This window comes from Petromyzon marinus, chromosome 1 (genome assembly GCF_048934315.1).
Source record: "Petromyzon marinus isolate PM22_M1 ecotype Great Lakes invasive population chromosome 1, UKy_Petmar_22M1.pri1.0, whole genome shotgun sequence".
Lineage (NCBI taxonomy): Eukaryota > Metazoa > Chordata > Hyperoartia > Petromyzontiformes > Petromyzontidae > Petromyzon > Petromyzon marinus.
Genome location: NC_133667.1, coordinates 10,090,044 through 10,105,165, shown reverse-complemented (window position 1 = coordinate 10,105,165; position 15,122 = coordinate 10,090,044). Strand labels below are relative to the sequence as shown.

The 15,122-nt window shown below is 45.2% G+C and overlaps 1 protein-coding gene across 4 annotated transcripts in view; it reads right to left on the bottom strand.

Annotated features, from left to right (window-relative positions):
- LOC116942704 (uncharacterized) overlaps positions 1–15,122 on the bottom strand; it is a 93,023-nt gene that overhangs the window by 22,481 nt on the left and 55,420 nt on the right. The window contains exons 1-3 of one of the 4 annotated variants that reach the window (XM_076062448.1): positions 12,154–12,559; positions 7,789–7,864; positions 3,168–3,302 (exon numbers count right to left, since the gene is read on the bottom strand). In XM_076062448.1, the coding sequence (XP_075918563.1) occupies positions 3,168–3,302; positions 7,789–7,864; positions 12,154–12,222 (280 nt within the window). In that variant the 5' untranslated portion in view covers positions 12,223–12,559. Of the gene's footprint in view, positions 1–3,167; positions 3,303–7,788; positions 7,865–9,460; positions 9,689–12,153; positions 12,560–15,122 lie in introns of those variants that run through there. The other 3 variants (XM_032954973.2, XM_076062450.1, XM_076062446.1) reach the window with 3 other exon arrangements.

Sequence of the window (15,122 nt, the reverse complement as noted above, 5' to 3'; positions counted from 1 at the left end):
CTTCTTCTGAGCAGCTCAATATTGTGATGGTCATATTCTTTAAGTTACCATACATAGCAGGCGTTACCAAAAAGATTGCTAAAATCTTAAACGAACAGAAGATCCAGGTCCGATTCAGTACAGTACACAAAATCCGTAATCTAATCTCATCTGTAAAGGATGCCATTCCTGACTTGCAATACCCTGGTGTCTACAAACTAAGTTGCATCTGTGGTGACTTACATTGGGAAAACGAAACGTCATGTCTCTGACCGTATCCGCGAGCACAAGTCAGATCTGAAACATGGCAGAATTAATTCCTCCGCCGTTGCTGATCATTGCTATAACGCTGTGGGCTCTCATGATATTGTTTTTTTCCGAGACCAGGGTACTCTGCAAACCGTATGCCGTATGGCTACTATCGAAGGTTTGCTCATGAAGCCATCCAGATGTACAAACATAGGCATGACTTCAACCAAGAAGATGGATACAAATTGCGCAATCATTTGAAAGATGTTATTAACCAGGTAAAAATGTAACTGTTCATAGTTGTCCCATCTTATTTATCAGGCACTAGTCTATTTTATCGAGTTAATTGCATCCCCAGCGTTTAGCAGTGCTGCTATTTTGCTTTGGGTGCCCTCATCGGTTTTGGCTGCAGTCCTTGCCGCTGCTTCGCTTTCTCTTCCCCCCCACGCATCTCCAGCTCCCTCAGCCTCTCGCTTCCAGCCACGCCAACTTCCCCCCCCCACCGCCCAGTCTCACGTTCCCAGTCCCTAACGTCCACGCAACGCCCCCCCTCTCCCCTTATCCCCCCCTCCCTTCCCCCCCCTCTCTGACTTATACAGTGAGGGAAAAAAGTATTTGATCCCCTGCTGATTTTGTACGTTTGCCCACTGACAAAGAAATTATCAGTCTATAATTTTAATGGTAGGTTTATTTTAACAGTGAGAGACAGAAAAACGACAACAAAAATCCAGAAAAACGCATGTCAAAAATGTGATGAATTGATTTGCATTTTAATGAGGGAAATAAGTATTTGACCCCTCTACAAAACATGACTTAGTACTTGGTGGCAAAACCCTTGTTGGCAATCACAGAGGTCAGACGTTTCTTGTAGTTGGCCACCAGGTTTGCACACATCTCAGGAGGGATTTTGTCCCACTCCTCTTTGCAGATCTTCTACAAGTCATTAAGGTTTCGAGGCTGACGTTTGGTAACTCGAACCTTCAGCTCCCTCCACAGATTTTCCATGGGATTAAGGTCTGGAAACTGGCTAGGCCACTCCAGGACTTTAATGTGCTTCTTCTTGAGCCACTCCTTTGTTGCCTTGGCCGTGTGTTTTGGGTCATTGTCATGCTGGAATAGCCATCCACGACCCATTTTCAATGCCCTGGCTGAGGGAAGGAGGTTCCCACCCAACATTTGATGGTACATGGCCCTTTGATGCGGTGAAGTTGTCCTGTCCCCTTAGCAGAAAAACACCGCCAAAGCATGTTTCCACCTCCATGTTTGACGGTGGGGATGGTGTTCTTGGGGTCATATGCAGCATTCCTCCTCCTCCAAACACGGCGAGTTGAGTTGATGCCAAAGAGCTTCATTTTGGTCTCATTTGACCACAACAAGTTCACCCAGTTGTCCTCTGAATCATTCAGATGTTCATTGGCAAACTTCAGACGGGCATGTATATGTGCTTTCTTGAGCAGGGGGACCTTGCGGGCGCTGCAGGATTTCAGTCCGTCATGGCATAGTGTGTTACCAATTGTTTTCTTGGTGACTATGGTCCCAGCTGCCTTGAAATCATTGACAAGACCCTCCCGTGTAGTTCTGGGCTGATTCCTCACCGTTCTCGTGATCATTGCAACTCCACGAGGTGAGATCTTGCATGGAGCCCCAGGCCGAGGGAGATTGACAGTTCTTTTGTGTTTCTTCCATTTGCGAATAATCGCACAAACTGTTGTCACCTTCTCACCAAGCAGCTTGGCAATGGTCTTGTAGCCCATTCCAGCCTTGTGTAGGTCTACAATCTTTTCCCTGACATCCTTGGAGAGCTCTTTGGTCTTGGCCATGGTGGAGAGTTTGGAATCTGATTGACTGATTGCTTCTGTGGACAGGTGTCTTTTATACAGGTAACGAGCTGAGATTAGGAGCATACTCTTAAAGGGAGTGCTCCTAATCTCAGCTTGATACTTGTATAAAAGACACCTGGGAACCAGAAATCTTTCTGATTGAGAGGGGGCAAATAATTTTTTCCCTCATTAAAATGTAAATCAATTTATAACATTTTTACATGCGTTTTTCTGGATTTTTTGTTATTATTCTGTCTCTCACTGTTCAAATAAACCTACCATTAAAATTATAGACTGATTATTTCTTTGTCAGTGGGCAAACGTACAAAATCAGCAGGGGATCAAATACTTTTTTCCCTCACTGTATAACCCCCTTAACCCCGGCATCTCTCCCACTTCAGTTAAAACAAATTCTTGCTGTGGTTTTCACACCTGATGATGATTGCTTGTGTTGCAATCGAAATGTCGCGATTGAATTAACTTTTTTTTACCAACGTGACTTTACCGAAAGAACCAAAGAGTATGGATCTTTGCAGTCACGAAAACTTCAAATCTAGAATTCTTTAAGTTATTTAAGATGGAGGCCCTTTCTCATGAATGAAGAAAGACGATCGTCATATGTAGCAACAAGATGGATAGCAGCCTGCTCAAGTTAAGATCAAGGAAGATCAGCTCGAGGATTGGGGCCCACTGTCTGCCCTTGCCGTCAAGCACCGACCACAGCCTCTTGTGGAGTAAAGCGCGTCCCACTTGGAGTGTTGTGACCCCATTAAAAAACCTGAAAATTATTTTTCTCAGCCCACCTTTCTCATCATGGATTGACCCTCGTCATGTATGGTACATCCACAGATAGAATGTAAAGTGCAGCCTATGCAGAAACATGCTTTGAAACAACCTCGGATTGCATAGACCTTTGTCTTCTTTTTAAAATATATCATACACCACGACCTACTTTCTAACCAATTGCAAGGTGATATAACGAACTTTCTCATCCATTTGGTTACTTAACCTGTTTGTTTAATTTCACTTAGAGTGATTTATTAACCTTTGTTCCATGCATCTCCACACTCAAATAACACCTATATACACACCCAAAACCTACTGATGTGGAACTCTTACAGAGAAGATTGCAGGTGCTGCACTTTTTGCATTGAGGATCACGGTGTGCATCGTCCATGTAGTCCTTCCCTGGCATGCAAGGTGTGCATAAAGATTGGTCGCCATTGTAAAAGCAGTCATAAAGCCACTTGCTTCCTGTAAAATGGACAAGTTCAATTAATCATGTTGTCAGGAAATTACTTTTGTTTGATTAAATATTACATTTCAATACTTTTACTTCAAACGCGTTATTCAATGTGGATGCATTTTTAATTGATGACGTTATTTATACAAAGCATAATATTAATTCCAAAACATTCATTTCTGATGCCTTTTCATGTTACTCTCTGGCCTGCTGTAATACATATCACAAGATCATTAGTTTGAGCAATGAAAAAAGACATTTCGGAATGTTTTAGCTTTTTACAAGGTAAGGCCCACTGAGCTATATAGCTCTTTTTCAGAAGCGACCTGGCCACAAATGATAGCTCATCAAATGAAAATGTTTCGCAGCCAATTACTCGAAATGGTCATTGACACCCAGCTGAGTACTGAAACGCTGCTTAAATATAATATAGCCCATTGGTGATCAACTTTAACCTTCCCAGGTATATTATAGAAATGCTCTGCTGCAAGTGTAGTGACATATAATGTGTCACGATGGCACCAGGAGCCTGTTACTGATAGAGAGGAGAACTGGGAGTGAGTAGCCCTCTCTGACAGCAGGGTGTGCTATGTAATGGAAAAGGGTCCCCAAAGGGCATGGTTCTGGTGGCTGGCAGAGAGAGGGCATCTCTGGACGTAGCAGCCCGATTGGCTGACAAGGGCACGTGACAGGACAGGGTAAGGATGTGGGCCAAAGGTGACAGAAGGGACATGTGGTGTATGGCCCAGAATCTTATGGTGAGTTCCAGAAGGGGGCGTGGCTGAGGGCGGAGTCAGGCCACGCTGGGGGGCATAAAAGGGAGGTCCCGGGGTCCCATCGGGGCTGTCTGCTGGAATGGAACCCGCCGTGCTAGGTCGTCTCCTTGGTCTCCGGTCATCGTGCTCGGCATCGTGAATTAGGCAGTGTGTTGACTGACCTGACCCGTTCATGTAGTTACCCCGTGGTTACCGGTTATATAGGTATCCCGTTGTGGTTACGTTTATGTAGTTACCCCATTGTGGTCATAGAATAAACGTGTTGCCTCCTTAGTTAAGTGTGTCTCTCAGTGAACCCACTACATCTGGCATCATAAGTGCTCAAAATGATTAGTCGAAACTTCTAGTGTAGTGCGATGCTTACAAGAAAGAAGCTTCTCACCATGGTGTCTTCAGACGAAGAAGACAGCGGGGATGTGATTTCCCAGACAACCCCGGGTGTTGCGACCACGGAGGATTTTCACGAGGCGGGTCTCCCGGCAGAGCAACAGGAGGAAGCCGACGTTTCCGCGCTACCGTCGTCGGGAAAAGGGTGCTGAATGTGCAGTGCCTACCTCGCTGACTTGTTGTCTTCAGCAGCGCTGGTGGCTGAACTCGACATGGAGGAGCCAGAGGAAGATGCCGGAGTGCCGAGCCGCGAGTGGATAGCTCAACCGCTATTGGTTTGTGTGATCTGAGCCTCAAGAAGCGGCTCCCCTTTGTAAGATAATTCACAGCCGCAGGGGGTGACTGGGAAGCGTTCCAGCGGCGATTCACCGCCACCTGCGACCTGGCCAGATGGATCTGCGTTGGAGGCGCTGCGGGCGCTCCTGACCACCTTGGATTACGGTACCTTGGCGGCATTCTACGCCATCCCACCTGAGGACTGAGTGACGCTGCCGCAAGTTTTCACCCAGATGGTGGTCATTTTCGACCCGCCATCAAATGTGCGACAAAAAGACGGGGGGAGACCGAGACGCCCCTCGCCTTCCGCAGTGTGCTGATGTCACTGGCGCAAGCCGCCTACCCCAAAATGGAGCAAGCTGGGTTAGGCTCGTTGGTGTTGGAACGAATATTGATGCTGGCCCAAGAATTGAATGTTTTCCTGCCCGCAACAGAAGAGACAACTTGTCTTCACTCAAGGTTGCGCAATGCATCCAAGCACATTTTAACTTCCGGTGTCGAGCGGGGGTGGCCGCTCGTGTGGGACTTTCAGAGATGGCGGAAACCCCAGAAGGCGTGGAGCCCCCCCAAGTCTGCGCATCGGTCGACGTTGATTCACAGGGGAAAGGCGATGCAGATCGGCGAGGGGGGCGAGACCAACGGAATGGGATTTTCTTCGCCCAAGGAGTGCCCACGTCATCTGTTTTAAGTGCGGCCTGCCGGGTCACATCTTGAGGGGAAGTCGTACTAAATGAAGGACATTTTTCATGATGGCGTCATCACCCTGCCGACCTCCGCTCCTCTGAGTCCACAGGCCGTTACAGTCACCTCATGCATCTTGTTCGCATGCCGGGTCGGATTCGTGTCTTGTTACTCCTCGCCGTGTTATGGAGCATGAGAATTGTGTTTTGGTGGGTGGTCGATGGTCGCGGCTTCCGGGTCAGTGGTCGGCGTTGGGATATTGTATCGTGGCTGCGGCGGCGGGATCTTCGGCAGTCGTTGAGACCATGCAGGGTGTTGAGGTGTGGATGATCATTGACATGGGAGCATCCGCTACCATCATTTCAAAAGTGATTTATAATACATTGCTGCCAAATTTGTGTGATCTGAGCCCCGTGGGAATCCCGTGTTTTGCCACTAATGGCGGGTCCTTGGGTATCATTGGTCAGATATCGGCGACAGTCTGTATTGGAGAGATCCAGATGACAGGTCCGGTGCTAGTTTCTTAGTCATTTGCTGTATCCTGTCTGTTGTAAATCGATTTTCTTAGGAGGATGCCCCTTAAGATCTTGGTGGATTAAGGGTGAATTGAGCTGCTGTCGGGCCGTCGATTGGCGTTTTTGTCCTCCCCGACTCGATTATGTACAGTAAACATGACAGTTCAAGCTCTAGTGAGAGAGACTGTTAGAATTTCCCATGGTGCTCAGATGCTTGTGTCTTTGTAGCTGCGGAAGCAGCTCGACCAGGAAGTCACCGGAGGAGGGCTTTAAGTGGGTACGTCCGCTAAATTGTATAGACCATTGCAGGGTCCGGTTGAAGTGATTGAGATCAAAAGGCCACAGTATGTACAGATCCAGTTTAGTCGCAGGCGTTGGTACGCACATCCGTCGCAGCTCAAACCGTGTTTCCCGCCTTGCGGGATCCCTTCATCTCCACTACCCAAGGGCCCAGTGTCTGATGTGTCCGACGAGCTGGGGCGTGCGTCCGCGGAGGTTGTGCCTCAGCGGATTTCTGTTCTTCCGCCCACAGGATCCCGGCACTTTACACCCTTCGAGTCACTAGTTGCACCGATCGGATGCCAATGAAAGAGAGTGGAGCGGCCGGCACACAATCCTTTTCCTCCTGGTTTTTTATCCTCCCAGGAGGGGCCGCACCCGTTAGGCCATCTTCAAGTTGTCCCTGGGACCCCCAAGGAATCCGCTCCAACCCCGCCTGGGGGTCTGGCGACGAGGACCCTTTCGAAGTCCGTCTATATTAAATGACCCTCCTCGAGCGTCCTATTTAACCCAATGCTGTCCGTCAGTGGTCGCATGCACGTGCCGGATTGTGTTACCGGTTGGACTGGGTGCTTCATGTGCTCATGGGTTGTGACACGCGTATGGGTGTTGGGTGGTGTGCATTGTCTGGGGGTTGGGTTGGTTATTGAATGTTCACGGAAATTTTTGTTTTGTTTTTGGAAATCTTGTTCTGTAAGTGTGCATATTTTGCTTGTTGACGGTTGTTATTGGTTTTATTGTTCCATTCAAAATTGTGGTTGGAAGTAGTTCGTTTTATTAACTGAGGTATCATGGTCAGCCGGGGCGGCTGAGTTTTATGGGGGGGGGGGGGGGGGGTGATGTATTGACATATAACGGGTCACTACGGCGCCTGGCGCCACTTACTGATTGAGAGGAGAACTGGGAGCGTAGTAGCCCTCTCTACCAGCAGGGTGTGCTATGTCATGGAAAAGGGTCCCAAAGGGGCATTTTTCTGGTGGCTGGCAGAGAGAGGGCATCTGAGGACATAGCAGCCCGATTGCCTGGCAAGGCCACGTAACAGGACAGGGTAAGGATGTGGGCCAAAGGTGACAGAAGGGACACGTGGTGTATGGCCCAGAATCTTCTGGTGCGTTCCAGAAGGGGGCGTGGCTGAGGGCAGAGCCAGGCCATGCTGGGGGGCATAAAAGGGAGGTCCTGGGGTCCCATCAGGGCTGTCTGCTGGAACGGAACCAGCCGTACTACATCTTCTCCACGGTCTCCGGTCTTCGTGCTCAGCATCGTGGGTCAGGCAGTGTGCCGACTGACCTGAACCGTTTATGTAGTGACCCCGTGGTGGTTACCGGTATTATAGTTATCCCGTTGTGGTTACGTTTATATAGTTACTCCGTTGTGGTCATAGAATAAACGTGTTGCCTCCTGAGTTGTGTGTCTCTCAGTGAACCCACTACACAAGCATTGCCTTAATTTTAGTACTTGTAGAAACAATCATCAATCGCTTATATTGTCTACATGAAAACCACACATTATACAAACTAATGGTTGACCATTTAGAGCAGTAAATGCATTGCCCGTCACAATATGTTGCTGCTTTGATCGGTTACCTGGAGGACAGAGGTGGCAGCAAAGCCCGTTCGCCGCTCTGTATTGTCCTTTATCTTCACATTCATTAAGCTCAACCTTAACATGAAATTAAAGTAGAACAAGAGTCAGGGCACAGCTACGTGTATGCAACAATTCAATACATTTTTGTCTTGCCTCTTAAGCCTCGTTTCTACTGTCTAAATGTACTGTCTGCTTCGCACTGTGTATCGTTTGTACTGTCTGTTTTATGTATAGTGCCTTGCTTGTACTGTCGTGTCTGTTCTGTATGCCTACATTTTCCAGTCTCATTACGTTATATTACCCTGAAGGAAAAACGAATCGAAGAATGTATTACTTCAATAATAAAAATATTCAACTTGAAAAATAAATGTTTAACGTAAGAATTAAAAAAATGACTTATTGTTAATACTTGCTCTTGACCATCAAACCCACAATTATTTGGGATCTGTCCAGTTAACGTTGATATCGAGAATAAGAGCATTTTTTCAATGTCGGAATGACATAATCCCCCTCTCCTGATGCCGAGGGCAGATTGGTGAGGTTCGGGACTCTTGACACGTGCAGGTGCTACGACTGTGCTGGATAGCCAGTCCAGATCGACCTATATCAGTGTTCTTCATAGCAAGGCCCGCGGGCCACTAGCGGCCCCTGGTGGCCTTTAGTGGGGCTCCTGACGTGCGGCCTCCGACAATACACAACACGTGACAACACTCCCCCATCATAGTGCTGTCAAACCCAGTGGTTTAAAATGTGTGGCGGCCCTCACACTGATGATGTCTTATCGGCGAAAGTGGCCCTTCTCTAAAAATGAGTGAAGAACACTGCCAAAGAAATTGGCTGATGGAGGAGGAGTTCAAGTTAGGTAAGAAATTGGCAGGCTCATTCTCACAGTATTCTACACCTGAGAATAAGGAGGGGCTTACCAAAACCTTTACTCAGTAGTTGGCTCTATTAGGTACAAACAGGATGAATGATTGATGATCGGTTGTTGGGGACCAACTGTTTACTGATCTCAACTATGTTAATGATGCAGTTCCTTTTAACAGAGCACCTAGCATCACGGCCCATGGCACCGACAGGATTTGACCAAGCAAATATTACTATGGGCCTTCAAACTTCCTAGACAAAAGCTAATCTTCAGATCATGGGTTTAACACGTAGGCTTTCGCGACCAATACCATCCATAAGAGGTTTTTTTTGGTTAGATCGTTGTCGCTGTCGCCTGATGAAGCTAGACGTAATTAATGGTGAAACGTCGTTCTCAGATTGTAAATGTTGTGGCTTGGGTCTCCAACACACCGATGTGCTGTACTAGTGACGAATTCGCATGTTCTGTTTACGTGCCAACCCTTACTAGTTGGCTGTGTCGGGTGGTGGCGGGTTTAACGACAAATTTACGCGATCTAACCCAAAAAACCTCTATTATTCAGATCATGGGTTGTGGCTCTGCAGCAAAAAGTGAATGCTGCAGATGTGACCATAGGCTAACTAATGTTGATGAGGGTGATGACATCGATCATGTTAATATTGATGTTCATGTTAATTTGATGATGTTGCTACCAATTATATATCACTGTACCATGCATTATGCAACGTGTTCATGTTTTATACAGATCTAATTAAGTGTAACACAAAAATTTTTATTTTTAAGGTAAGTAAATACAGTATTACCTCTGTTAACGACTCCTCTTGGAACGAAGATCTTTTATAACCAAGTCGGCTAGAGAGGGAAGCTTCACCGCCCTATTTTTGCAAAAGATTAATAAATATATTTTCTGAACTCATAAGAAGCGATTCCAAAGCATGAAATTTAAAACTTACCCTGTGAACCACAGTAAAGGTTTTATGGGTTTTATCGAGTAAATCTATAAATGTGTCGTTAACATACCATCACCCAACACAGCCAACTCGTAAGGGTTGTCACGTAAACAGACTCAAGAGCGTCGGAGCCTGGTCACCACATCTACGCCTCTATATAAGGAACGAGACAGTTGGACTTCTCCACAAATCTGGCTGTCGCCTGATGAAGCTAGTTGTAATTACTAGCGAAACGTCGTTCTAAGATTGTAAATGTTGAGGCTTGGCTCTCCAACACACCGGTGTGCTGTACTAGGGACGAATTGGCACGTTCTGTTTACGTGACAACTCTCACTAATTGGCTGTGTTGGGTGGTGGCAGATTTAACGACACATATTTACGTAATCTAACCCAAAACACCTCTACTATGGATGATATTGGTCACGAAATCCTACGTGTACCCTGTGAACTCATCCGAGTGGGATTTGATTACATTATCAATATCCAATCAGCAAAGAGCTTGGGGAGTCTCCCTCTCGGGCCCGCCATTGCTCGAGGTCATCGTGTTGATAAAATTGTATAGTTTTTTTTGCAGTGACAAAAATATTTGATTACCCCCACATTAATTCATCCAAATGACCATTTAGCGCAGGGGTCGGCAACCTGTGGCTTCGGGCCCGCATGCGGCTCTTTGGCTTCTCTCTTGCAACTCTTTGGCTGCCCCCTCGCCGGCAGCCGTTTATTAACAAAAAACGTAAATCTTAAACATAATTTAATGCAAAGATCATTAGCGATGTATTAAACACGACAGGGAATGCGTCACTATAGAATGTCTTGGTGGCGACAAAATGTACAGTATTAAAGAATAACTAAGGGGGATAAATACTAAATATACGTATTTTATTCCATCACATTTTGTTTGTCAGAATTTGTCACCTGCTATGTTTGTGTACAAGTAGCTCTGCGTGTGATGTGGCTCTCGAACTATTTTGGTCAAAGACAAAAACCAAAAGAATGGCTCTTCTTAATTGAAAAGCTCTTGACCCCTGGTCGAATGCAAGTGGCCCTACTTGGCAAAAAGTACAACGTAAATCCCTCTCTTTGGAAACGAAAATGCAGATCATAAGGAGGGTAGAGGCCGGAGAGATGACATTGAAGTGGTGAGTTCGTTAGGGCTAGCGCAGTCCACCTTAAAGATCATTTAAAACCAAGCAGACAAAGTAAAGACGACTGTGAGGCCATGTTATCCTTTTCTACCGCCTTCTCTCTGAAGTCTTGAAACGCATCCCAATGCATCATTTGTTATATCTACCCCTGATAACAAAGTTTCTGATAACGAAGTGACGTCATGGAACGCATTTTCTTCATTTACCGAGGTATTACTCAATATTAATCATTATATGACGTTTTCTAAGCCGCACCAGTTTCAACAAAGGGTTTCAGAGCGCTACGGAAAAATATATCTCTAGTTTATTTACCGCATCATAGTAAATAAGTAGTATTTACTACTCGGCCGTCAGGTATAGTCGGGTTTCAGGCAGAGCGTTCTAAATCTGAGGGCCAAGGACCAAAAAAAGCCAAAACTCCTCAAGTTTTTTGCCGAAAGCGTGGCTGTGTGAGGAGGTCAAACTCAAATATTGAGGCAGTTCTTGAAAGAGTGCTTTGTGAATTTAGCACAATAATATTATTGGACTTTCCCACAATTTTTATCCCAAAACACATAAGTGATACATGATGTCCAGTCATGCTTGACAGATTTCCCGTCTTGAAACTCGTGAACAAATTAATGCTTCCCTTGTCAATGGCTTTGCTGCTGCTTCTAGTAAGGTTGAGACAGCCTGCTATGTAGCAGTGACATACAGAAGCAATGTGATATCCTAATGTTCGTGATATTATGGTTTTGTTGGGTTTGAAAAGCTAGTCTTACGTTTTTTTTGTATATACCAGTCATGTAGATTTTTATTTAACAATATTTCGCGTTCAACAGTTCGTGGTACCTGCCTCATAGGTACTGGACATCTGCGAAAAAGAGCTTCATAGCTCATCGGATTCATCCAGTATAAATACATATTCAGATTCTGTGTTATCCCAAATTTAACGTTTTACCCTGCATTGTGATGGTCGTGGAGCCTCAAAGTTTAGGACGACATATTAAGAGTATTCATATGTACAGTGAAAGAAAGGTGTAATGCAATTATACACAATAGTGAAGATATAAATACTTCGTTTTTAAATAATAAAAAAATCTCAAACATTAACGCCAAGAAACAGGTTAGCCGAAACTGAAGGAGCATCCAACGAGAATGAAAGACCAAAATAAGTTGCAACTTCCCATTGTCTGAGCGCCACAGAGAAGCAACAGAGAAAAATCGCGGGTAGTTGAGAGAGAAAAGACCATTTGGGCAGCAGAAGGGATGTAGCGACACTTGCCATCGGCTCGATGTCATTGGTGATCGGAGGCTTGGGGAGATCATGGGAGGCAATGTTTGATAACGAAAGAGATTAGGAGCAGCCGATGAGTAGAAAGCGTGTTCTCGTAGTGGGTATGAACTGTATTACACACTCACCATTGAGATGAATGTAAGAAAGATGATGCCAGAGATCAGCGCCATTGCTGTCACTTGGTTTGGCTGCATCGTTACAAACTTGGTGTCAAAATGGTGGAGCACGAAGCTAACGATGAATATCGCTGTTATGTAGCTTTGCTTTAGAGATACTTCACTGTAAAATCATGCAAATACGCCTTGTGGCCCATCAATATTTCTACAGAAGATACCCCAGTTGGATCACCAGTCGCTATGAGTGTAAAACACTCAACTATTAAACACTGTTAATGTCTCTCAAAAGGACATGTAGACGAAGATAAATGTACCGTGCCAGTTTCTAGACTAACGACACCCAGCAATCTCGAAACACTGCGACTGCAGCTACTTTACAAGTTCCTCATTCTGTGCGATTCGGTGTCGTTTCAGAGAAGTGGTCAAACTGGAAACACTGCAGGGTGGTGGTCCAGATGTCTTGTGATCACCATTTAATTCTCTACTAAACCGTTATATTGTTGTCAAGATGTATTTGAAGCAGAAATGAATATGCAAAGGAAACACATTGTAGGGGTCAATTAATTGGGGGGGGGGGGGGGGGGTCACAAGACATCTGAATCACCAGTAGAGTACCGTATTTGAAGCAAGCAAGTACAGTGTTTCATGACTTCCTTTAGAAAAAACAATTTCTTAAAGTTTGTATACATTAAAAAAAACTCAACATGTGCATCAATAACACTGTGGCCATACATGAAAATACAGTGTCAACAACATAGGTGACGTTTCGGGTAATGAGCCTTCTTCAGAGCCGGAGAGAGATAAGAGGGGTTGAAAGCTGGAGACTGACAAATAATTATATTTGGCAAATGTTTTAACTTTCCGACTATTCGCGGCAGCTGAAGACGGCCGCGATAACGCCAATTACCAATGCCCCTTTTCCTCTCGTTTATCCGCGATTTGTAGCAAAACATGCGCCGTGATCATAGCAAATGCGCGGGCGACATTTACTTTAATCATGAGATTCAGACACACGCGAATACCCGCACGGAAACCAAGAAAAACACCGACACGAAGACACACAAAGACCGTGAGACACACACACAGACACGGAGTCAGAGAGACACGGAGACACACACAGATACACTTAGAAAGTACTGTACAGTATTCTTCCGGTATTGCTACAGCTGGATGATGCCATGGTGTATTGGTTACAGCACTTGTAATCCAGCGGTCACTGGTTCGATCTCCCGGGCACGACAGGTGAGACAATGGGCAAGTTTCTTAGATCCCCCCACCTGTCATCCCAGCAGTGTAAATGGGTACACCACAGTTAGTCTGTAAGGCAGGTCCTGTGGGAATCATAAATCGTGGGTACTCTAACACATGTCCAGCGTGGAAGATTAGACCAAATGCCCTCTAAAGGGGCTCTTCCAGCAGAAGCGGCATGCACAAGAAATTGCAGGGCTGCTCCTTTACCTTTTATTCTTACAGCGCTATGAACGTCCTTGCAGAAAGCTCTGATCATATTGACCAAAAGCTATGGCGAGATGGAAATTGACAAACGTGTTCTCTTTGGTCGTGAATTTGCAAATTACATGAAAAGTAGCCATCGTGTATTGTGTGATCCTCATAATTTGGTCAAAATGTATTTCTTTTTACATGAACATTTCTGTTTAAAATATCATTGAGAGTGAGCATCATCTACGTAACCTGCTTTTTGGATTAAATTGTGTCTGCTAGTCTTTGTGCTGTTGCTACAGCCTGCACGAAGTAGTTGGTGTAACTTGACAATAATGAATGCAGCACGAGAATATGCCCGTGAAATGTCATGGTTGATGTCCCACCTACAACTCTATCTGCCACACAAAAACTCAGTTCCCCACCCGCAATCAGTCTGTAAATTATGGGAAAAAAACATCATCACAGGAAATTAGTGCAGGCTGGGAAACCATACGTTTCAAACAGCAACACAAAAACGTGTTAAAAAAGTGCCCAGTTTTTGTGCATTATGCAAAAAAACATCAGCACTTCCAGAAAATATGGGTTTTAGATATGTGGTTCCCAGACGCAGACTTCGCAGCAGTATTGGTGCTATACTGTAGCGATGAGTCCGAATTAATACAAACCGGTCTACAATTGTCAACCTCTCTATGTCAGTTACTGAACCCAAATAATAATAAATTCCACTATGACCGAGAACAAGTGACCACAATGCACCTTATTTAAGACCTATTGATGTTTTTTTGCATAATAAACAAATTGCTGAGTTTATTTTTTGCATGTATGTGTGTTGTTCCTCACCTGCAGTTTGGGGAGAGTGAGCATGTGTGGGATTTATAAATTTTACACAAACACCCATACAGACTACACACACTCATGCAGACTGCACTCAAACACAAATATACACACAATATTCACACCACAGGTGCCAGTCATCACCAAGTACAATCTGCTCCAAATCCTGTAGCATATGAGCCCATTTCCTCTCTAGCCTGTGTTATGCCCATTTATCCGACTCTTTCTATCGAAATAGGAGTTGTTTGGACATGCAATGGCTGGTCACGCTAAATGACCGAGCCAGTACATCTTTATCTCCAGAGGAGCTCACTAAAAGGAACATTTTCCGAGAGTTCTTCATACAATCCAGTCTAGTTAAACACAGGGCTCATCGTCGACAGGCCAACCTTAATGTTGATAACTGGTGCATGTATCCATGTAAACGGGCCTACATTTACAAAGTATGGGGAAGAGAGCACATTGCACACACAAACTTACTCATAAGGGTGTTGTGAAAGGCAACACAAGGGCACCTGAGGCACCATGGCAAAACAGAAGTGTAGGTAGCCTCGTGGATTTATCTTGGGGAAAGAGAATGAATGCCATCGGATTGGGGACCGAATTCCAGACTCGGTGGCAATTTACTGTTCATATATTTTTCCCTACATTATTGCATGGGTCACACGTGGTGGGTTGTCCCCTTGGCCATCGGTTTCCAT